The sequence below is a fragment of the Sturnira hondurensis genome, unplaced genomic scaffold (genome assembly GCF_014824575.4).
Source record: "Sturnira hondurensis isolate 20B ecotype Veracruz unplaced genomic scaffold, ASM1482457v3 Scaffold0001872, whole genome shotgun sequence".
In the NCBI taxonomy this organism is placed as follows: domain Eukaryota; kingdom Metazoa; phylum Chordata; class Mammalia; order Chiroptera; family Phyllostomidae; genus Sturnira; species Sturnira hondurensis.
This window is the reverse complement of record NW_028074503.1, coordinates 24,539,620-24,564,343: the sequence shown is the minus strand read 5'-3', so window position 1 is coordinate 24,564,343 and position 24,724 is coordinate 24,539,620. Positions and strand designations below refer to the sequence as shown.

The window sequence follows — 24,724 nt, the reverse complement described above, 5'->3', positions numbered from 1 at the left end:
CCTGTCCCCACCTTGCTCCAAGGCGGAAGGGCGATGGGACAAAGCGATGGTGAGCTTCCAGGGCTCAGGAAGAGAAACTGTTAGACTGGACCCTTGTATCCCTTTACATTCACTCAGTACCCTACAAGTATTTCTCAGCGTCTGCTCTGTACACTGTTCTAATCATTACCTGACACCGCAGTGAACAACACAACAAAATCCCTGTTCTCATGGAAGTTACTTTCTGGTGAATGCACTGAGGCAGTGCCCCTTAAGCTTTGATGGGCAGGTAAATCACCCCGTTAACGTTTCCATGCAACACATCTCCATGCAGTAGATCCGAGCTGGGGCCTTGGGTTCTGAGTTCCCGTAGGCGCCCAGTGAGGCTGTGGGCCTGGGGACCGCACTTAGAGTGGCAGGGCCCTAATGAGTGCTCCTCGGCCCTGGCTCAGATGAAAACACCTGAGGGAACACAAAATAACATCCATGGCTGCCCCACACCCCCCCAATTTTGATCCAGTAGGGCTAGGATGGGGTCCTGCATCAGCACGGTTTTCAAACCTCCCCATGTGATTCTAAGGTACAGCCAGGGCTGAGAACTCCCGCCCTAATGGACTGGGTTCGATGCCCCGCAGCACCGTGCCTGGATGCAGGGCAGGTGAGGCCTGCAGAGAGAGTATGGGCTCCTCAGGAAAGGCCAGCCATCCTTGGAACTCTGCCCTCTGTTAACTGCTCTGCAGCCATAGAAAGTGAAGAGCAAATGAAGGGCAGGTGGGCAGGAGAGCCAGCCGGCAGCTCAGGCTGAGCCCTCCCTTCCCTGGGCTCTCTGCAGAACCTTTGAGGGGAGGGGTGGGTAAGGCAGGGAGCATACAGGAGACATCTGCCCACAGCCAGCTGCCCCTGAAACAAGGGACCTACTGCTCACACAGGAAAACCCAACACACCAAGGGCAAGCAGGTCTGGCTGTGCGAAAGTACAGATTGCAGGGGCAGTCCATTTGGTGTGAGAGGCACGGGAAGACCCCAACACTGCCTGCCCTCCCAGTGACACCGGTAGGGTCAGGGTCACCCCCAGTGGTGAACACAGCCTCCTCCCATAAGGGTCCTTGAAATCGCAAATATTTCCAGCAGGAAGAATTGATGAAGACCCTAACCCTTGGCCGCTACACGCCAAGAGCCAAACGGAAGTTGTAGCCCTCGTAGCAGCCCGGACTGTGGACTCAGTGTTATCACCACCTCAGATAAGGGCACAGGTGTTCAGAGGTTAGCAGTTTGTCCAGAGCAGCTGGGCCTGTAGGAGGGGGTTTGCCCCAACCTTTGTCGTTCACCTCCCCCACACAGGTATGATGGGAAAGGTTGGGAGCAGAGGTGTACCTGGTTTAGAAGTGGTCAGAGTTGATGGGCAGAAATCCCGCTACAGTTTTCCCTGGCACCAACCCCCTGCCAAAGCCATGATTAGAATGGGATGAACCTCGCTGAGCCCAAATGCTGCGGAGTGGAGGGGGAGGGGCTGCAGGGACCACAGTCAAGGGCAGGCCAAGCACCCGGAGTGGCAGAAGAGGGAGTCTTCACTAATCTCCATTTGTGGGCAGCTCTTGATAACAACAGTCGATATGGACAAACCAATACACCTGGTCCAGTAATAGCAATGTGGCCCTGACCCGCCATCAGTGGGGACTTTTTAATCCAAAACCCATTGAATGACTGAAAAGGAGGAATTGCTCATCTGTCCCATATGTAACTAGCTGTCACATCCCCACAACAGCAGGGCTCCCACTCAGGCCCCTCGGAGTCCTAGCTGCTAAGCCCTTGACTTTATTTCTAAATTGAGCAGGTAGGGCTGTCCCTCCCAGGAGTAGCAGATGGTGATTCCCAAATGTTTAGCTGCTCTAAGAGCATCGGAATAGGAAAGGGCCTAAGAGAGCGTAATGTGCCTTGCCCAGGTGGAGGCTGTTAAAAGTATCTTCTTTAAAAGTATCTTCTTTAAAAGTATCTTCTACCCAACTGGTTCATTGGTAGTAACATCTGGACACTGTGTTGAGAGGGATTCTGATGCCCAGCCCAATTTAGCAGGAAAGAGTCCCGTGATCGCTTAGCAGTGTCTGACTGGATGCAGATTGGGGAGGACCCTGGATGGGCCAGATACGGGCTGTGTGACACGATGCCACCCTCTAATCTCTCGGAGCTGCAGCTGCCTCGGGTGCCGAAGGGCAATACCAATAACGGCACCTGCCCTGGAGGCACTCTGTGGGGGTGCAAACGATGTGAACACGCCAGTGGGTGGTGCAGTGTAAATTTCGCACTGTTCTCTTGCCTGTGGTGCTGCAGTTTACTTTTCCAGGGCAAATTCCCAGCCTGCCAGAAGTCAGCTGATCGCTCACTAATGCTTGCGGAACGTTGCACTGACCCCGTGTACCCCAGGTGGGGAGGAGAGCTGGCAATGCCGTGCTACAGAAAGGAAAGCCCCCTGACCTGTGCACAGGTGAGCGACAGGCTGCGTGTGTCGGGACAGGAGAGACGAAGGCAGGAAGGTAAGTTGGAGAGAGCGCCCCTGGGCTTAACAATGTGGAAAACAGGGGGGAAGGTCACAAATGATCACAGGAATGTGGGCTCTAGACTCCAGGGCTGGAAACTTCTGGAAACACACCTGTCCCAGTTGGAGAGCTGGCTCTGGCTGGCGGCCATCAGCAGGATGTCGTCAATCTCGTCCTCGATGTGGAAGGGGTGCTGGGAGGTGGGCTCGTCCTCAGGGCACGAGTATGGGCTCATGTAAGGGTGCTGCAGCCCCATCTCAGCAGTCAGGCGATCCATGGGGTTAAAGGTCAGGATCTTCTCCAGAAAGTCGATGGCTGTGGGGAGCAGAACAGAACACGAAGGTCATTTGTTGCTACTGGCACCCTGAGGAGGAGACACCTCCGCATGGTGGCGTTCCCAGGGGTTTGTAACTTCCATTAATAAAAGGGTTTCCAGCCATTTTCTTTTATCACAATCCTCACCACAATCCAGTGACAAATTCAGAGCAGATGCTGCTTTTTTGACTTTACGCATCTAAGTAATAGAGGCTGGTGAGGGGGGGGGGGGAGGGACTTGCTCAGGGTCATGGTCAGTTACAGGAGGTCTAGGGCTAGAACTCTGCCTCAGGCTGCCAGAGACAAGGATAGGGGTGTAGGTGGTCCTGTGGTCCTGGTCCCTGGAAGTGCACTGGGTGGGGTGGGGTGGGGTGGGGTGGGGTGGGGGGAAGAAGCCAGCCGAGGACATGCCAATGAGCAGGTTCCTCCTGTGNGGGCTTAACAATGTGGAAAACAGGGGGGAAGGTCACAAATGATCACAGGAATGTGGGCTCTAGACTCCAGGGCTGGAAACTTCTGGAAACACACCTGTCCCAGTTGGAGAGCTGGCTCTGGCTGGCGGCCATCAGCAGGATGTCGTCAATCTCGTCCTCGATGTGGAAGGGGTGCTGGGAGGTGGGCTCGTCCTCAGGGCACGAGTATGGGCTCATGTAAGGGTGCTGCAGCCCCATCTCAGCAGTCAGGCGATCCATGGGGTTAAAGGTCAGGATCTTCTCCAGAAAGTCGATGGCTGTGGGGAGCAGAACAGAACACGAAGGTCATTTGTTGCTACTGGCACCCTGAGGAGGAGACACCTCCGCATGGTGGCGTTCCCAGGGGTTTGTAACTTTTCCATTAATAAAAGGGTTTCCAGCCATTTTCTTTTATCACAATACTCACCACAATCCAGTGACAAATTCAGAGCAGATGCTGCTTTTTTGACTTTACACATCTAAGTAATAGAGGCTGGTGAGGGTGGTGGGGGGAGGGACTTGCTCAGGGTCATGGTCAGTTACAGGAGGTCTAGGGCTAGAACTCTGCCTCAGGCTGCCAGAGACAAGGATAGGGGTGTAGGTGGTCCTGTGACCCTGGTCCCTGGAAGTGCACTGGGTGGGGTGGGGTGGGGTGGGGTGGGGGGAAGAAGCCAGCCGAGGACATGCCAATGAGCATGTCCTGTGGGTACCTGGGGCTCAGTGGTACCTCAGAGGCGGCTTTGCCTAGGGGGCGCTGGCAGGGCACCATCACTATTAGCATTGTTATTTAAAAAGCACCTGTGAACCCTGAAGCTGGGCAGTGCCCACCCCAAAGGCCACTCCACTGACTACCAAGGACCAGTCTCCTCTTTCCTCCCCGGAACAGCTGGTCCTCTAGCAAGTGCCCAGATGCTTCTAGGTAGCCCTAATACGAGAAATCCTTCCTCTGTCCAACATGCATCTGTCACCTTTAACCTCCACCCCTGCGCCTACCTCTGCCCTTTATGGTCCCCTGGTATCAGCACAGTCTCTCTTCCCCATGCCTGCCTGGGCCGTACTGGCCTGTGTCCCCCAGCTGCCCCTGTGGTTAGATGTGGCTGTGCGACGGGGGCCATGGAATGGGGTAGAGCTGACATGTGTACCCCAGTTCCAGGCCTGGCCCATAGAGACCTCCTGCACGAGTCTCTGCTCTCTCTTCCCTTGGCTTCAGCTGGAAGTTGGTGCCCAGGGGGGCACTTTGAAAGCTATGCATTGAAGATGGCAGCTGGCAGCTGCCCTGACAGCCGAGGTCCCCTGCAGAGTGTCCAGGCTCCCCCAGTCTGTCTGGACTTGAGGTCAGTAGCGAATACACTACTGTGGGTTAAGCCGTAGAGATTTCAGATTTTCTGCCACGGTGCTGGCTTACCCTTAACTCGTGAACCACCATGTCCTCCCTCCCCCAACTCCATTTTTCCTGGGCTCAATTTCCCCAGGTGTTTTTAAGGTATGTCTAATATAATGAGGCTCGTGTACCATCCTGTCATCCTCCTGTGGCCCCATGGCTTCTCAACTAGACTTCTCAGAATCCCAGAGGTTCTGAAAGAATTCTCGGGGGTGTCTGGGGATCAAGAGTTAAGTGGACAAGGCTCTGAGGCCCTTGACCCTGATTCATCAGGAGCCTTCCTTCCACCTGTTGTGTATATTAGGTTTCCTTGTCCAGTTTGTCACTTGTGGGGTATTTACTTCTGGTAGCGAATGCAGAGCCGTGGGCTCTCAGGGCCTGCCTCCCTTGTGCTGCATCTGTGGCGTGATGGCTGCATCAGCTGCTGAGGCACATGGCCACCTAGACTGTGTCCTTTGAGCCCCTGAGGGCTATAGCAGAAAACCCCATCCTCTTCCCACATCTGCAGAGCCTCAGAAGCACAGCAGAGGGAGTGAACCAAGGGTCACTGACTGGCTGTCCTAGCCAGATGGGCTCGAGTACCCTTCCTCCACCGATATTCCATATTCCATGTCCATGCTGCCTCGTCACCTGAGGGCCAGAGGCTGAATCGGGTTACTTTTCAAGGCCAGAGGCAGATGAGAGAATTTTGGATGAAGTTGGCATGATGGGACGGGGCAGCAAGCCTGGCTTTAGGGGACATCTGTTCAGCTGCAGGACTGAGTCCAAATCCATCAGCTGGGCATTCAAAGCCCCGTGGCTCTCAGTCCTTCTCACCTCTCCAGTTCCATGGTTTGCGACTCATCCCGCTGATCTGGGCCCTCACCACTCTTCTGGGCCAGCCTCTGTCCCTCTCAGCACTTGGTGGCTCTTTCCCCCTTCCCAAGTGCCCGGAGCTCTCACTTGCCCTGTAGAATGTGCCCCGTAGTCTCCTTCCTCATCTCTAATGAGATTCCCTGTCTCCCCAGCTAGACCAGCTCTTGCTTCTGTTTGGATTTCCAGTCATGGCAGTGCTCTAGCCACGGCGGGTCAATCAGTGTGGACTGAGGCTGCCGACGACAGCGAGGAACTTCATCATGTTCGATCAGGCACCAGTTCTGACTTCGCTGAGACCAGGCCCACCACTCTCGGAGCCCGGTCACCAAGGGCTACAGTGTGTGTGGTTGCTTGGGGGAGGGGACCTGGGTGACACATTCTTGATCCAGAATGCGTGAGAGGTGAGCACACCTCTTGGCACATGGTGGGGTTTCTATAGCAGCCTCGGAATCAAAATAAATAGGGATGGCCAAGCCTTAATTTGTGGTGAATCAAATAATCCCTTATCCCTTATTAATGACAGGGGAACTGAGGCAATTTACTGATTGAATGGGAATCATGGCCAAAGACACTGGGAGTCCAAGTTCTTGGTTTCTTGATGGGGAGGAGTACAGCAGAGACTGCTTGTTTGTACCCCGTGTCTGTTGTCCTCTCTCATAATCATGGACACAAAGGGTCAAGGAGTAAAATACCCACTTCACAGTCTCCACTACAGTGAGGTGGGGCCCTGTGACTCAGTTCTGGCCAACAGGGCATGAGTGGAGGTGACGTGTGCAAATTCTGGCTGATGACCTGAAGGGCCAGGGGACCCACCCTCCTTCTTCTCCTTCCTCTAGAGACAAAAAACATCACCGAAAGGTGGCAGAACAAGACAGAAGGTCTGTGGGCCCCTGGATGACTGTGGGGCAGGTCCACCTATTGGCCTTGGACTGCCTGCTTTTGGATTACTATATAAAAGGGAAATAAACGTCTTAATTTCTTTTTTCTTAAATAAGCATGAACTCTTATTGGAGCCATTGAGAATTTGGGTCTCTTCACAACTGGCTGAACCTGTATCCTACTTATACAGCAGCTTCCTAAGGAAGCCTCTGACAGGGATGGGGCCCAGTGAGAATGTAATGTCTGAGATAACAGAGCCATGCTCCTTTGCCCAGGGCATTACAAATTCTATGTTACTTACTCATCACAACCACCCTGTCTAATATATATTATTAGGAGGTAAGGGAATTGAGATGCAGAGAAATCAAGAAACTTGCCCAGGGCCGAATAGCTGGGCGCTGGTGGAGCTAGGAGTTGAGCCCGGCTTTGGCTCACAAGCAGATAAAGCTCATGTTCTCTGCACCTCATCATACCCTCCCAGGAAGAAGAAGTAAAGGGGATGAAGGAGGGAGGCAAGCAGGAAAAACAAGAAGGAAAAGGAAGCAAACCAGGGCTGGAATGCAGAGGACCACTGAGGACCATGGTGAGGTGTGCCTGCTGGCCAGACTCCAGGGCACCATCCTTCCCGGTCTGGAAGCTGCCAGGGCAAAGGTTGCCTGCTGGGGGCATTCACTTGTATGGCTAGGGACTATTCGTGGTCCTTTTGGAAGGAGACCACCTGCCCCCGCCCCCAAGGTGACGCCCCTGAGATGCTGGCCTGGATGTCTGGCTCAAGTACCTTCACTGTTCACTTCAGGGAGCAGCTTGCGCAGGGGCCTCTTCACCTCCCAGGTGCTGTTGACGAAGGAAGGCATCACCCTGAGCAGCTCGTCCTTGTCCTCCTCCCGGATCACAGGGATGGTGTCTAGTATGAGCTGCATCTGCTCCAGCTCATGAGCCCCTGGGGAGGCAAATGCCAGGTGGTTAAGTTAGTTGCCCAAGTGGCTGGGTGTGCAGAAGCCCCACAACAGCTCCAGAAGGCCTGGGAGGGCCAACATAGGACAGTGGAAACAGCACTAGGCTGGGAGCCAGGTGTCCTTGGCTCTGGCTTTCATTCTGCCACTAACCTGCTATTGACTATGAGCAGATTGCCTGCTGTCTCTGGGGCTCAGCTTTGTGAAACGTCTCTGCCTCTGAATGGAGAGTCTGATCCAGACTGAGTCAGTCAACACTAAAGGACGGGAGCAGCCTGGCCCAGGGCCTTCCAAGTGCTCCTTCCCATATACCTTTCCACATGTTCTTTACCAGGCTGGGGAAGGAAGTGATTTCGAGTCTAGAACTGAGCCTTAGCCTTTGGCTTCCAATTAGGAGGACTCCAGTTAAGAGGGAAAAAGAATCAGGAATAACAAATTGGGTTTGGGGTGTGTTCTGAGAGCACTGCCCCTGTGCCCCTTTGGGGAGAGGGAGGAAGACAGGCTATGCCCCTCTGTGGTCAGGATGGAGTCAAGCATTCATTCACTCAACAAGTCATTATTTATTGAGCACCTCCTCTCTGCCAGGCACCGTGCCAGATGCTGGGAATGAATGCCTTTCTCATCTGTAAGGAGCATCAGTCTTTATGCATCTCAGAAACTCGTCTTCTGCACCCAGGCAACACTGGCGCCTGCATCGGAGCTTTGGCACTGTTGGTTTGGGTCAGGTCTGTCTCCCTGCGGTCCTGCTCTGACCTCCAGGCAGCAATTACTTTCATCATTCCCACTTTCCCTTTTTGTGTGAGCAGCCTTTCCACTTCCTCTACTAGGGTGAATCCTCAACCAAGCCTCTCTTTCCTGGAGGAGTCCCCCCGGCTCATCCCTACTGCACAGTGGGCCCTCCCCTTACCACCGGTTCCCATGGGATTCCAGGCTGCCAGAGGCTGGTGGCCCAGGATGGGCTCTTCCGTGTTCCCCCACGATGCCCTGGGTGGCACTAATCATATGCAAATGCTGTCAGTACCCACCCAGAAACTGCCCACAGCATCAGGGTCTGCTCCCAAGGAGACGCTTTGGCCTCTCCCTCCAGGGGGCTCAGGGAGGGTTTGCTCAGAGACTCTGGGAGCCCTGTGTGGTGTGCCCTCTCCAAATGAGCACTCCAGGCTAACAACTACTCAGAGTGTCAGGGAGACATGGGGAAGGGGCTGAAAATGGAGGGCAGGTGTTTCCAGCGGTCAATCTCAAGGTGTTTGCATACAAGTGGTTACTTGATTCTGCAAGTTCTGTCCTCAGAGATTACTCTGAGTCTAGTACTTTGCCTGAAATGATAGTAAGGTACCTCCAAGTAGTGCCATAAAAGCCACAGAGGTTATTTCAAAGAGAAAGTTAGCATGTTTTGTGCACTCAGTTCTTCCTTTTTCTAGAATATCACCAGAAGAAAAGAAAAACAAAAGGGAAAAAACAAACAAGCAAAAATAAAAAAAGGAGAAGAAAGGGGGAAAATATAAGCAGAATGACACCAGAGGAGAAGGAAGGTGGCGTGGTAGCAGCTTACCTGCAAAGAGCATTCTCCCCGTGAGCATCTCGGCCAGGATGCAGCCCGCGGCCCACATGTCGATGGCTTTGGTGTAGTTGTTCGGGGAGAGGAGCAGGCGTGGTGAGCGGTACCACTTTGTCACCAAGCCTTCTGACAGATAACCCTGCAAGACAAAAATCCCCGACTCTATTCATCCGTCATGCAGATTCCCACGCCTCTTCTCATTTCTCTTCACCTGGGCACAGGACCCCCTTCAGGATCCTCTTGCCCTCTACCCTTTCCTGTTGATCTGGAAGGAGCATTGCAGAGCAGGGGTCTGATTATAGGGGTTCAGGTTAGTTTGTGAGACTCAAATGTGGGAGAATCTCGGGAGGCCCTGGAGTTCTCCTGCGTAGAAAGGGATTCAGGGTACCATTATTTTAGAAGTATCCTACACCATCCTGATGTAACTGTGCAAAACAAATGTGCCCCCATCCAGTAAGAAGATGGGTAAATAAGAACCATATTCAAGTTCATTACAGCCATTATCAGAATAACGATGAGATGATGGAATTTCATTTATCTAGTGGCTAAATCTCAGAAACAGCCATACATTTGAAATCAAGCCAGTTGCTTTGGTGCTAGAGGTTAGAATTAATGCAGCTACAATGCCAGAGCCAAGCTCCAGCTGAGTATGGGTAAGGCGAGCTGCATAATGGATGCCGATGAAGGGCCTGTGAAAGCAGACCTAAATGGGAAAGTGGACACAGCTCTTGCCCAGAGGACTCTGTGATTAGACAGTGTCCTTTGGGGGGATAGACAGTCTAGCTGATTTTAGCCATTGCTCAATAATTCGTGGTCAGGGATGGAATCCCTCCCTACAAAGTACAATGGTGATCTACATGGTTTTAGCACAGATAAAAAAATATAGCCAGGCAATTTGGAAATTGTTCTCTACATAATTCAGAAGGCTGGCCTAACAGCGAAACATAGGACATGTCCATCTGGATTAACTGAACAATCTCTCTCTCTAATCTCTCTCTCGGCAAATGGACTCATTTTGGATTTAAGGTGAGACCATTCAGATTGAGGGGCTCCAATGATTCTAGGGATGGTCTTGTTATTTGATGATCTCATGCCCTGTTTGGCATTTGAATTGGTCTTTTTACTGATGTAAAAGTATTGCAGACAGACCCAAGTGAAAACGTATGAAAAATTGGAAGCCCAAGTACCCAGGCACTTCTGATCAGTTAAATCTGAAAATTTTTCAGTTGTTGAGCAAAGATTTGTTGTTTAAAACCATTTCAGGGCCCTGAAAAATGACAGCAACTTTCTCTCCTTTGCAGCACACATTTCTTCAGAGTAGGGCTCAAACTGGCGGGGAACAGAGGAAAAGAGGAAAACACCCCTGAACCGGAAATGACTAGAGCAAAGCTGTCCTCTGGACGCAAAGCTCCCATCAGAATGGACTCCTTACAATTTGTGAATGTATCCCACTTTCTCTCCCTGGGCATCTCCGTGTGCATTCCACCAACGGAGGTCCTCGCACCCACTGCCCTCCCTGGCTGATTCACACTCGGGCTGGCTTCCTCTCAGAAGCTTCCTCAATCGCTGGAATGAAGTGGGTGCCCCTTCCAGGAGCTCCATGGTCCCTGTTTGGCTACTTTTTCTCCACTTCTACCAAGTCCCTCACTCTCCGACCACTAGACTCTATGCCCCTCATGAACAGAAGCTATATCTTGTTCCACAGCCACTTCCTCATTGCCTAGCCCCCAAGTTGGCCTCTTGGGAAGTGTTCAATCAACGCTGTTGGACAAAGGAGTGAATAAATGAATGAATCAATGAGGAATGCCTCCTATGATCCGATCTTGTTTTGAATCCCCTTCAAAACAAGGCACATTTTGCAGGGGTCACTGACGCTTTTCTTTGACATAACTGACCTTCCAGAGAGTTCCAGTTCCCATTTTCAGAGGTGGATGAGACATTCACAAAAGTTGACAGCCATTTATGCCTTGCCTTGTTTCAAAAAGGATTGGCAAATATAAGACACTTTTTAAAAGTCAGGTGTATTGAAGTATGATTTACACACAGTAAATAAAATTTACCCTGTTTAGTGTATAGTTCTATGAGTTTTGACAAAAGCCTAGAATCACACAACTACCATCACAATCCAGATAATATGACAATTTCATCACCTCAGACAAGTCCCTATGTCCCCCTTGTCCCTCCAGTTTTGCCTTGATTCTGAATGTCATGCAAATGGAATCAGTCTTTTGAGTCTGAATTCCTCCTGTTGTCACGGCACATTTACACTCATCCAGGTTGTGTGCACGGTAGTTTGTTAGGGGCTGAGGTTTGATTTCTAAAAATTACAGAGGCAAGCCAAACTAGCTGTACGAGGTGACTTCCGAGTGGGTGGGTTATAAGGAAAGGATGGTCTGATTTTATTTTCCAGTCAGAGGCTGCGACTGTCAGAGGAAGACTATAAAGTGGGGATGCCCAGAGGGGAGGCGGCTTAAGGGAAGTTTTCCTTGATGTGCAAATACATTGTCTTTCAGGGAATGGATTCCCTATAATGAACCCCTGCCTCTCTGCAGCTTTGGGCTGAAGAGAAGCAGGGACATGGGGTGGGGGGGGGCTTCTTCTGAAACACCTGCTCTCAAGTAAAGGAAGGATGTTCATTTAGGCAAAGCTGCCCATGGGCCAGAATTGCGGGCCTGGGCCGCAGCACGTTGGGAGAGCTAACCCCTGCTTCTTGCTTCCCTTTGAATGAAAACCAAGAACCTGCTGGATTTTTGTTCACTACTAGCTACTTCCTGATGCCTCCTTGTCCCTCAAGCCCTTTGCAGACACAGTATTCACTGAAGTGTTTCTGGAGCCACGGGACAGAGAAGACTTTGGGAAAGCACAGTGCCTTCTGCCTGGCTCTGAAGCAAGAGGACCCTGGGGAAGGGGGGGTGAGAACAAACAGGGGCTCCCTTCCCAGGGTAGGGGGTGGGCAGACCCAGGAGGCCCCATGAGCTCTGGTGTCTGAGCAGGAGAGACACTGTGGGGGGGGGGGTTCCACAATGTGATACTGGTGATCNAAGAGGACCCTGGGGAAGGGGGGGTGAGAACAAACAGGGGCTCCCTTCCCAGGGTAGGGGGTGGGCAGACCCAGGAGGCCCCATGAGCCCTGGTGTCTGAGCAGGAGAGACACTGTGGGGCGGGGGGGTGGGGGTGGGGGGTTCCGCAATGTGATACTGGTGATCTAAATTCAAGAGAGGAGTTTCAGCTGAGTAGATGGGATGAAAGTCAGAATTTTCTAGAATAAAAAACATTCTTTAACGAATACTAAGGAGTGGAGACTCGATTTTATCAGAAGGGCTCACAAATCAGTAAGTATATTGGCTCGTGGAAATCCCTAAGCAGTTTTCCTGCTGAGCCTGCCGACAGGAGAGGGTGGGCTCGCCTTGATGTGGCGGTCCCTGTCCTCAGTGACCAGACCTGGTCTCCAGGAGGCTCTGTTGTGGGCAGGCTGGCTGAAGAGGGACCGAGTGGGACAGCAGGCGCGCGCGTCACACACTGTCCTGTGAGCTGTCCTGACATCTCCACTCTGAGGTGACATGGAGCAGACGTTCTGTAATTCTCCATGGTCCCCTCTCAGCAGACGAGAGGCAAGACCGGAACAGGGCTGTCGCTTTTCTTCTGCCACGGGGTCCCTTGGCGTTCCTGGTGAGAGGCTGGCTCTGGGGGTGCCACTGGGGGGCAGTCGGATAAGGTTTCCCACCACGGGGCCTCTGGGTTCCTCCAGCTGTTGCTCCCACCAGCCCACTTCGCTGTCCTTTTAGAGTCCTGGACAGCCAACGGGATGCTTTGACTTTGAAAGCTTCAAAGGTGTTTGAGAAATAATACTCCAGCAGCAGCTGCCCCGAGTGAGGGTAATGAGGCGCCTGCAGCTGACCCAGAGGGAAGGTGCCCTTAGAGCTCTGAGCATTCCTTTGTCAGAAGCAGAGGCATGTGGACTCAGTCCTAGATGCCTGCCAGGAAATTCAGACAGCCTTGCTCAAACTCACCCTAGAAGGGTGGGCTCCTGTTCTGTGTGGCTTGCCCTATGTCTCCACCACCTGGGGCCTGAGCTCGTGGGTCTGGGCGTGGGAAGGCTGGGAGAGAAGCTCTGATCCCATGAGCCTCTGACTTCATGCATTAACGACAATGTAACTCCCGGCCTCTCACAAGGGTGGGAAGAATTCAAATGGGGACAACATTTTCCCAGGAAATAAAACCCAGTCAACTCTCCCTCTCTGAATGTAGTGGTCGGGTGACAGGGTGGGAAGAGGCACCCCACCTCGTACTGAATGGATGCTTCTGACCAGGATGGCAGGGGCCCTGAGAGCCTTGCTTTCCCAACCTGCATTATCCTCCAGCACGTGTCCTGGGAGTGCGTGTCCCTCCCTGTGACCCAGAAGTGAAGATGAGTAAGAACCTCCCTGACCTCAAAGAGCGTATAACATGATTAGAGGGACAAAAAGACGATCGGAAGGACCAGGACGTGAGCTCGGTCAACTCCGAGTAAGAGTAAGGTAGGACTTGCTCTGTACTAGACGCTGTGTTTGCATTTTACATGAACTTGTTCAGCAGTACTTCCTTCAGCCTCCTGGTGCAGGCTCTCCTTGGGGAAGGAACACAACATGCCCAAGTCCAGAGTCCATACTCTGTACACTGCTGGACCTCACCACCACGCACACTAGGTAGGTAGCAAGAGCCAGAGGTATGCTCAGAGTGCAGAGGGGTGATACTTAAACCTGAGGCAGGACAGGGAAGGCTTCGTGGACGTGTGGTTTGAGTTGGTCGTGATGGATGGGGACCTCTTAGATAGCTGTGCTAGGGAACCTTCCAGGTGGTGATGCGGAACCAATGTGAATACAGGTGATGGTGTGGGAAGACCTAGAATGTGCTCAGGGGCCAGAGAAACTTCTGGACAAATGGGACATGGGGCAGGGGCTTACAGTCAGTGGCCCCTCAGGCCTCGCATCAGAATCAGGGGAATTGCCTGTGAGATGTGCAGATGGCCTGAAGCTACTGATCTCCACTTAAATGAGCCCCCTCCCAGTTTGAGAACCCCAAGAAGAACAAAGGGAGCCGGGAAGGTTGCAGAGTCGGGGGAAGGAGGGGTGGTGGGCATGTTGGGAGTTTCGGTGCTGGCTATGGTAGGGCCCTCACCACCTTAACTGTGGGAGGGGCGCTCAAGCAGGGAGCTGCTAGCAAAGATGCTGCTTTCCAGATAGCAGGGGATTAATGGGCTCAGACTGCCGCTGGGTACCACGTTTCCTTGGAAGGGGTTAGGAATGCACACACACCCCTGTCTGATCTAGAAGAAACTAGGTCAAAGAAAAAAGAAATCAGCTATGGAGAAGTAGACCCTGTAGCCTTAGGGGTAAGTGGGGGCTCTTCCACGGGGCTGTGATTCTTGCGGTGAGCTCCTGGTGGATGTGTCACGGCAGACAAGGGCATGTCACACAGAGAATGCTGAAGACTGAGCACTTTCACCCTGGAGAACACGGTGGGGGGGGGGGGACAGGAGAGCTGCCTTTAGCTGTCTGCAAGGCTGTCATGCAGACAAGGAGTTAAGTTTGTTCTGAAGGCTCTGGGGACAGACAAAGGCAATGTAGGAGATGGATAGCTATGCATTAGAATACTAACAGCTAACATTTATTGAGCTTCTCAAACTGCTCTAACTGCTTTGTATGGGTTGACTCACATCATCCCTGCAACAACCCCCAAGGCGGAGACCTCTCATTACAGTCATTTCACAGTGAGAAAGCGGAGCCACGAAGAAGATAAGATAAGCAACCTGTCCACGGCGGGCTCCAACCCAGGCTACGTGGACGTAGTACCTTTGATTCAAATATGGGGCTGTACCCCCTTTCACCTAAGAGAGCCCTCTAAAGCCACCAGGGCTGTCCAAGGCGGGGACCGGGCCCTAGACAAACAAAGACATCCAATCACAGAATGGATGACCTTGTGGGGAGGCGTGCCAACACCCACCCTCCCGGTGGCCGCCAGAGCACAGGTCCTCGAACTCTGGGGTGCTCTGGAACACTCGGGGACTTGGATTAAATGCAGATTCCCTGTCATCCGACGAACAAGGTGATACGTTTGTACCAGCAGGGCCCCAGGCGATCTGTAATGGCCTGCCCCTTGGATTTGTGATTGGCCGGGCAGATTTCTCCAACCCAGCAGTAGCCTGACCTGTAACAGGGGTTGATTCTTTGTGTTACAGACACTCAACAAAATATCACTGAAAAACCACCACCATCCCAGAGGCCCAGTTGAAGGAGAACTATCTGGCCTCCCTTTCCACGGTCTTCTCCCTCTGAAGGTATAATTCTCATTTGTGCCAGTATCCATATCAGGCACGTGTAGAAGCCTTTTTAAAAAGAAAGAACACCACAGCCAAACAGCCTTTCTAATTGCTGACTCCAAATGCATTCTATTAGACTCATTTCCATGAAAATAGGCACCCGGGACTCTCAAGCTGAGGGAAGGAATGCACAATCTCAAAAGCCCAGCACAGGCGTTTGTAAGTCATCTGGTACATTGTTTATGCAGCTAAAACATACACAGGTGAAGAAACAGCACAGTTAAATCAGCGGCACTGACTTTTCATTAACTTTCAAGGGGCCTAAATGCTGACCAGCTGCCCCTCCTCACTCCCTGCTCTGGAGATTTTGGCCCCTGAAAAGCACCAGCTCCCAGGTTTCCATGGAAATCAACTACAGGGCCAGTTCCTGCAGCCCCCATGCGTGCGTTCGTTTTTGCTTAAAAAAAAAATGATGATAGCATTGCTTTTAAAAACTAATTTATTTTTAAATGTGGTAAAATACACAGCATTCACCACCTTAACCGTTTCCAAGTGTGCAGCTCTGTGACAGGAAACACACTCACGTTGTTGCACAACCACCACCACTACCTCCAGACTCTTCATCTCGAAAAACGGAGTCTGTACCCGCGAAACAACACGCCACAGTCCTTGCCCTCCGGCCCCTGGCACGTGCCCTGCTACTCACCGTCTCTATGAATTGGATTATCCTAGGTGCCTCATGCAAGTGGGATCACACAGTATTTATTTGTCCTTTGGTGACAGGCTTACGTCACCCAGCATAATGCACCTCTCCTTACATTTCAACAGCAGGAAGGTGGGAGCCATGGAGTTGGGCCACTTTTTAAAAAGCACTTTCTTGAAATGTGGTGGTTTTCTGATTCACCTAGAGCTCACCATCACAGATAGAAGCTTTGACACTGTCCTCATGGGGTCCAAATCATGACCTCTGAGTTCTATTACAGTTCAAAGACAGGACAGTATGTTTTGTTTCCTTGGAGCTGTACCAAGATCGCCAGCTTTGACCCCACCATCCTCGCCAGGACCAGCTGCTGGGTTGATTCGAGGGGAGGGTGAAGGGGAGGCTTGGTTCAGCTGCTTCAGCCTCCATTTCCCCATCTGCGTGTGCTGCTGGCCTCCCTCCCGGCCGTCCTCTGTGGGACGCTAGAGTCCCAGGAAGCTGCATGGCACTCAACAGCCATCTTTAAGCAATGGCCCTGCTGGGCTAAAGTGATTAATTTTCAATGGGCCGGTCAGTTTGTGAGCAAATGGCTCCTTTTAGGAAGATGCGTTGGCTGCCAGGCTGTACGTGAGTAGACACGTGTCTCGCCGACTGTCGAGGGGGAAATCTGGCGGCACCCTGGAGCAGCTGCTCTCAGCCCTGCAACGCCACGGAAGCATCTGGGGAACTTACGACAATTCTGATGCTCAGGACGCCTGCTGTCAAAACTACGTTAGAATTTCCGGGGCACATGCAGGCATCAGCAATTTTTAAAACTCCCCAGGTGATCCCAATGCGTAGCTCTATTTAGGAACCAGAGCCCTAGAGGTCTTCAGTTCACCTGCTTTGCAAAGGCACGCCATATTTTCACAGTCCCCTAGTTAGTGCAGGCTTCTATTTCTAGCTCCATTCAAAATGAGATAAACCCTTGAATAGGCAGAGGCCTTCCCCAGATGGCTGACCCAGAGGAAGTAAAAATTTACTGGAATATAACCAATAGTGACAATAGCCGGCATTTACTGAGTATGATATGCCAGGCACTGTGCCAAGCACTGCTTTATTATTAGTGCATTTAATGATCAAAATGACCCCATGGAAAAAAATAGGCCAAATCAGGTATTAATTGGCAGGGCTGAGATTTGATCCTGACAAATCTAGTGAACAAAGCCAGGTGCCTGTCGCCATGGGGCATACAGCTTAGTGGGGAAAACGGCTGACCGTATACCTGTAACAGTATGTCTGGTGGAGAGAGTGCTAGGAATAAAAATGAAGGGGGTGAGGAGACAGAGTGATGGATTGAGTGGGGGGTCCCGAAGGCCTCTCTGACCAGGGGACATGAGCAGAGTGAACCAAGGGAGCGATCTGTGTGTAGGAACATCGGAGGAGTTGACCTCTAAGCCCCAAGTCCTCCTGCTCTGTCCCCTCCCCCCACCCGTGTGACAGCAGCACTTCCTCCTCCCACCTGGCAAGCCTCCCTCTCCGATCCCTCATCAACATTCAGGTATAAATAACTGAGAACACCTTCGCGTGGAGGCATGAATCCACTATTGGATGAGCATTATGCACAAGTGATTCTGCCAGCTTTTACTCAGCTGACTTCGTGACAAGCCTGTAAGATAGGTATTTATTTTTTCATTGTAAATTTGGAGAGATTAATGCAGACCCCTTCCCTCTGCCTGGTTTAGCTGATGAGCACCGCTGTGTTCCTAGATCCCTTCATTTCCAAATTCACAGCTCTGCAGTGGGGGAGGCCCTGCGGTCAGGGCTCACCTGCTTTACTTCTACCTGCAGTAAGCAGGTAGGTGCTCACTTTAAATGGGGGGTGCACACGGGATAAAAACCTGAAGCTAAAGGAATGAGTGACAGGCCCATGGTGCAGTTTCAGGAACTGACCACCAGTCAAGAGAAAATTATTTTAAAGTTCCTTGGCTAGGCTAAAATCGCAGGACAAAGGTAGTCACCATGTTCAAGTCCAGCCCTTGGAAACCTAGGAGCGCCCTCAGCAGGGAGCTGCTGTGGATTTCTACTTGACATTACACCTTGATGCTGTGGTGGGGTAGCTGGGCCCCTTGGCCTGCTAATCTGGCCAGGGGGCAGCCTGGAGGTCAGACGCAGCACCTCAGAAAAGAAAGAGAATATTAATCCCCCAGTACTTGGGAGTAACGTGTATAACACCAATGTGCAGTTGCCAGCGCTGACCATGCACGAGGCACCAGCCTGAGCTCACTCAGCGTTCTCTCACTTGGTTCCCATGACACTCTCGCAAGGCAGGCAGTCACTACCTCTGCTCTAGGAGAGACTGGCCCGGGGGTTGGGGAGGTGGGCTGAGACAGGAAGGTCAAGGACACAGTAGCAAGGTCGCCAAGTCCCCCAGCAGACCGTTCAGTTCCCAAAGTTCTTCTCCTGCCACCATCTACCCTATTTGTGCCTTCCTGCCCAGCTGCTTGCACCCCCTCCCTTCACCAGAAGATAAGCATATACCCACTCCCCCACTCCGTCACCCCCGCTGCTTTCTTTTTGAAGAGCATGCTCAGAAGAATAAAAGGAACTTCCTTGGGCTCCCCTTTCTCTGAAGGCTCTGGGGTCTAAACCACCAGCTTCGTTGAAGGTAACTAAGATGGAATTAATAGACTAAGGAAAGTAAGAGACACATTGGCAGGGTCTTGCTCCTTCTCATTCACTCAGGATCAGGTGGAATTTAGAAGGTGGGGCTGATTTTAGAGCCTCCAGGTGGCTTAAGTGCTTAAATAAATACAGACGGCTGTGGGATTAAGGAGCCCAAAAGAGCTTACACACAGGTGTTGGAAGTTCCTCTCTCACAGGGTCCTGCAAAGAGAAGGGGCCAGGTCGGTGCGGAGCTCCTGCAGCAGGGAGGCCTGATTGTGGAAAGGAAGTAGCTGCCTGTAGACCACGGCAGAAAGAGCCAGAAATGACCTGCTATCTCTGAATTTGGCTACCTGCCTGTCCTGAAAAGTCTGTCTATAGCGCTAAAAGTCACTGCTGTTATTTAAAACAGGGTTTCCCCAAATGGGCTCACACCCCAAAGATGCTAATGGGGGAAGGTAAAAGCATGTGGCCAGACACCCTTGGGACAGGTTGGCAACACCCAGGAAATTTATTTATAGAGTCTCAGGACCTCCTAGAAGGGGATTTAGGATGCAACACTCGCCACACCTCTTTGTCCACATAACCACTTTTTTTAGGTGCCTCTTGGGGACCAGTCTTTCTCAGAACGCTCAGGAAATACTGAGTCATGGGAACGGTCCCCATGAGAACGTTTACCTGGAAGAGAAAACACTGACCCATTAGCCCCCGCCCCCGTCTTCCACTGCACCGGCAAGACTAATGGTATCTTGGCTCCTTCCGATTGGGCTCCACCAGAATGGAAACTTGCACTGCCTCCCCCACTTACCGCTGAGGCCCTGTGGGCAGGGACCCTGGAACTTGCTGTGCCATCTGGCACCTAAAGGCAGGTGGATGCAGGTTACAAAAGCCGTGAAAGATGTGGGGAGTGAAGGCCTGACGGGAAAGAAGCATGGAGCACCCCCACTCCTTGCAGGGAGGAAGCACAGGCTGCAGGGGACGGAGGAGGGCTGTGGGGAGGGGCAGGAGGGTGGCAGAAAGGCCCTGAGATCCACTCTAGCCCTCTCTCCAACACTGCTTCTGTCAGGGTCCAAAGACAGCTGTGTGACCCTGACCTTGAGAAGGGGCTTTTCTCCGTGGTGACAAGTCAGCCTAGGCAGATCATCAACCAGGGACTACATCTTCTCTTAGCAGAAACAGTTCTCTGCCTAGAAACACTGCAGGTCCCAGAGCTCCTCCCACTTTGGAAGGTGCCCTAGGTGCTGAAAGGACGCCCAGGCCCTCTGCTCCAGGGACTTTGGGTCCCGCCCCATTTCAGAGGCTTTGTTGACAGGCGTTTAGTAAATGTTTCCAGTGGGTCTGGCCCTGTGTGAGGCACTCTGAGACCAGGGACTGTCCTCAGGGAGCTGTCCCCCTGGTCTGGGCAGAGTTTGCTGGTTCAACTGCAAAGTTGATCCTTAAATTAGGGGCAGTCACCCCTGGGTGAGGCAGGGAAGGCGGAGCGGTCGTGTGTGTGACGATGAAGCAGGGAGAGGGCCAGGGCACATCCAGGTCTGGTGTGGCTTCTCAGAAAATACAAAATTGTGAACGCAAAATTAGGCACAAAACTGATATTTATTGCTTAGTTGGAAAATTGCAGCAAGTTTTAAAAAGCTGGCAAATACCACAAACGTCACAAAATTTGTAAAAATAACTTTTCTTTTTTTTACTAATTAGCTTCTTGGCAAACTGCAGGTAGCAAACATGTGAACATCTCGCATAGTCTTTAATCATCTCTTCTGTGACTATTTTGTAATATGATTTTCAGAGGCAGAATTTAAAGCTAATTCTGTCTTTGAATGATAACTGAAAAGATAACTTAGTCTTTCCTGTAATATGGTTGATACTTTAGTACAGTTGGTATTCTAGAAACTTCTTCAAAACTAGTTATTGGCAATGTCATATAAATTTGCAAGGTTATTGTCAAATTTGAGGACACTCTAGTAGGTGTTCTTTTATATAGTATATGAGGTGTAAGTAAGATTTGGGGGCCTTTCCTGTTTCCTTATGTGATGGCTGAACTTGTTCTTTGAACTGGTGATACTCATTCACCAGGCTGTCCATGGTGCCCTAGCTGGGGTCTTAGGAGTTGTAGGGTGGGCCAAAGACAGATTTCTAGACGTTGTTCCTACAGCGAGACAGCTGGCAATGACTTCGTTGTATGTAGCTGGAACTGCAAACCACATAAACGTAACCCATTAAACCTGAACTAAATGTATCCTTAGCTCAACCTCTGCTCAGTCAGACCCGCCCGAGGCACAGCCACACCACTGCCACCAACACAAGGGGAAGTGTGGGGGCAGGCAAGTCAGGATGGAAACGGACTACTCCCTAACAAATTGCTGCCAAAATATCGTACTTGGAAAATACCGCAATGATACTTGACCATGTGCATACATGGTCCCTCCCAGGGCGTCGGGAGGGGTCAGGCAGGCAAGGGGCCCCGAGCTGGCTTTATGAACTCCCTGCTCCATGGGCTCTCTCCAGCGCACAAAGGGTCAGAGAAGAGGTGACTGGCCAAGGAAGACAGGGAGGCATCTCTTCAGGGCTTTCAAGGTGGAAAAGCAGAGACGCATTCTAGAAACCCTCCCTGAAGCAAAGCAAGGCAAGGCCTATCTTCTCACAGAGAAACTGTGTGGAGGGGTCATCCCGGAGAGTTTGCGCAGGGGCCCAGGGAGGGGCGCGCGTGCAGGGGGTGTGCCCAGAGGAAGCCAGCATGGTCCTGAAGGATGTCTCTCTCCTTCCACACACCAACAAGCTCACAGGATTTTGGGCCACTAGAAAAGGTCTCTCTGATCCCTTCCCCTTGCCACCCTGCTTCCTTAAATTCCTTCACCAAAGGCCCAAATCCTTAGTTTTATTTTGAGAGAAACAGCTGAAAAAGCAAATTTCTTGCCCCCCTCAAGAGAATTGCAATGACTGTATTCTCTACACTCAGCAATGCGTCTCAAAAGTTTCGGGGGCACCAAGGGAGGCAGGAGAATGCAAGATCCCAGGACACTTAGCAGGAGGCGGGGCTCTGAGGCAGGGAAGGCGTGCGAGAGGCGAGAGGCGGGAGTGGGCCCCCAAGATCAAGTCTGCCCTCTTCACAAGTCTCTTCGCAAATCCCATCACCCCCCGCGGTGGGTCCTGCCCACCCTTGGCAGGTGACTCTGAAGAAGAGTGGTGGTCTCGGCAGAAGAGTGGTGAAAAAATTTGCTTTTTCAGCTGTTTCTCTCAAAATGAAACTAAGGATTTGGGCCTTTGGTGAAGGAATTGAAGAAAGCAGGCGGCAAGGGGAAGGGATCACAGAGACCTTCACTCTTCATGACAAAGCACTGCAAGTGAATTTGACTTTGAGAACTGCAGTGCATGTGTGAACCTAGTGTTCATTCATTTTCACAGCTGTGTGGCCTTCCAGTGTGGTTACGGAGGAAGTGTGTGAAGAGGTGCCAGGTGTTCTTCTGTGAGATTTACTCCTAGCTATACAGTGTATAATGAAGAATTCGGCTGGTACGTCGTTCCTGGTTCCTGGGAGAGAGCTTCTAACCTCTTGGAACTTCCTGAGTGAACAAGTGTCTGTGAATCGCGGTGGGCTCCTGCAGTTTTGAGATGGGTCCAGCCATGTCCCAAGGCCAACAGTGAGATTCGAGCATTGGAGGGCTAGAGGCTGACTTCATTTAGGTGGTCAAAGATTCACTCAACCCTGCCTACAGAAGGAAGCCCCAATAAAAACCCTGGACCCTGAAGGCTGAGCGAGTGTCCCTGGCTGGTGATACGCATCAATGCGCTGAGAGAGTGACAAAGGAAGCTGACATTTGGAACCCACCAAGATCTTGCCGTGTGGGTCTTGTCTTGTGGCTGGTCACGATTTGTATTCTTTATAATAACCCTGCAGTCAAGTATAAAGCTTTCCTGAGTTCTATGAATTGTTCCAGTGGAGGGGGATGGGAACCCCAAATTTGTAGCCAGTTGGTGAAACAGGCAGGTGGTCTGGGGACCCTTAAGCTCAGAACTGATGGCCAAAGTGAGGCAAGTCCTGTGGAGGGAATGCCCTTAACCTGTAAAGCTTGTCCTAACTCAGGGTCAGACCTGAATCGCCAAATGACCAAATACCATTTCGTTTACACTATAAATGATGTATTATTTAAAATTATGTTTTCATCCAGTGTACAAAAATGAAATTGATGTTTGTGTGCTGATCTTATATTTGGCAACACTGCTAAAGTCTTTTTACTACATCTGTTAATTTTCCTGTAAACTGAGGTTGTGTTTAGGCAATCAAACTACCTGTGAGAAGTAACTTTGTCTTACTTTGCTTGCTGGGATCAACGCAATAGAGAACATAGGTGAGAGTGGTGGGCAACTGGGGCGCTTTCCTGGTTTTAAAGAAACAGCTTTTAACATTTCATTGTCGAGTATAACATTGCTAAGGATTTGGGGGTAGAAACCACTTTTGAGATCATTACTATGAGTTTTTTCTCAGATAGCTAACTTCCTAGACTGCTTTTTGACATCTACTGAGATGATCATAAGGTCTTTTTTTCCCTCCTTTAATTGGTTTCTGGTGATTCAGAATAATAGATTTTTCTAATGTTAAGCCAAGTTTAAATTTGGGGGGTGAATTCAATTTTGACACGATACATGTTTTACATATTGCTGAATTTGGTTTGCTCAGGATTTTCGTAACTATGTTCATAAATGAAATGGGTCTTTAATTTTCCTTTCCCCTAATATACTTGTCTGGTCTGGGTAGCAAGGCTATAACATAGAGTACTCCTTCTTTTTCTATTCTCTAAAAGAGTTTGATAAGATCAGATTTGTTATTTAAAAGTTGTGCAGAACTTGTCTATAAAGCTATTGGGTCTGAGGTTTTCATTGCAAGAAGACTTTAAACTACTGATTTTGTTTCTTTCTAGTTTTTGCATTATGCAGGGATTCTATATCTTTTTAAAAATATTTTATTTATTTATCTTTAGAGAGAAAGGGAAGGAGAGAAGGAGAGAAGCATCAATGTATGGTTGCCTCTTGTGAGTCCCCTGCTGGGAACTGGCCGGCAACCCAGCCATGTGCCCTGACTGGGAATCGAACCACGATCGTGTGGTTCGCAGGTCTGCGCTCAATCCACTGAGCTACACCAGCCAGGGCGATTCTATTTCTTTTTGAGTCAAGTTTCATAAAATTATATTTTTCCAATAATGTATTCATTTAGATAATTATTTAATAAAATAGAAGCATAGACTTCTGCCAAGATGGAGGCATAGGTGGAAACACTGTGCCTTCTCCCACAACCAAGTTTGAATACAACAAAAGTTTTGGAGAACTAGGACACACCCAAAGACCAGAAAACAGAATTATACGGAAGTCCGACAGCTACGAACCGTTCAACGGGGACGGTAAGAGAGGCGGAGCCAGCAGCAGAGCTGGGTCGGGCAGGACAGATCCCCCCACCCAGGCGCGCAGGCAGCCTGGAACCAGTCGGGGTGCGGGGCAGACTGACCAAGGTCGCACATTCGCGCACAGTGAGATGGACCACGCAGGCCCCAGGGGGCGAACCCAGTGGTGGAGGGCTGACAGCGGTGGCACACTCGAGTGCAGTGGAACGAAACGCGTGGGCCTGGTGACGGTGGTGGCTGCGGTGCTGGTGGGGGTCGTGGCAGCAGGCGGCAGAGGGAAGCCATTGTCCCTCTTTGACCCCACCCCCACATACAACGTCACAACCCAGCGACTGAGTTGCCCTGCTCTGGTGAAAACCTAGGGCTCCGACCCTGCTACTTAACAGGCACGAACAGCCCAAAAGATGGCGCAAGAAGAACTCAAAGTCCCAGAGCCAATAACTCTAAGCGACCAACAGATTGCCAGCCTCTCAGAAGCCCAATTTAAGACACTATTTATCAGGATGCTCACAGAACTGGTTGATTATAGTCACAAATTAGAGGAACATATGAAGGCTAAACTAATGGAAATGAAGGGAGATGTCCAGGAAACCAATAGTGATGGAAAGGAAACTGGGACTCAAATCAATGGAATGGACCAGAAGGAAGAACGAAACATCCAACCAGAAAGGAATGAAGAAATGAGAATTCAAAAAAATGAGGAGAGGCTTAGGAACCTCCAGGACATCTTTAAACGTTCCAACATCCGAATTATAGGGGTACCAGAAGGGGAAAAGAAACAGCCA

At 51.0% G+C, this 24,724-nt stretch overlaps 1 protein-coding gene across 1 annotated transcript in view; it reads right to left on the bottom strand.

Annotated features, from left to right (window-relative positions):
- Nucleotides 1–24,724, bottom strand: part of MAPK4 (mitogen-activated protein kinase 4) — a 49,579-nt gene that overhangs the window by 2,617 nt on the left and 22,238 nt on the right. The window contains exons 2-4 of the mRNA XM_037034313.1: nt 8,900–9,044; nt 7,173–7,334; nt 3,356–3,557 (exon numbers count right to left, since the gene is read on the bottom strand). Of these exons, the coding sequence (XP_036890208.1) occupies nt 3,356–3,557; nt 7,173–7,334; nt 8,900–9,044 (509 nt within the window). The remainder of the gene's footprint in view (nt 1–3,355; nt 3,558–7,172; nt 7,335–8,899; nt 9,045–24,724) is intronic.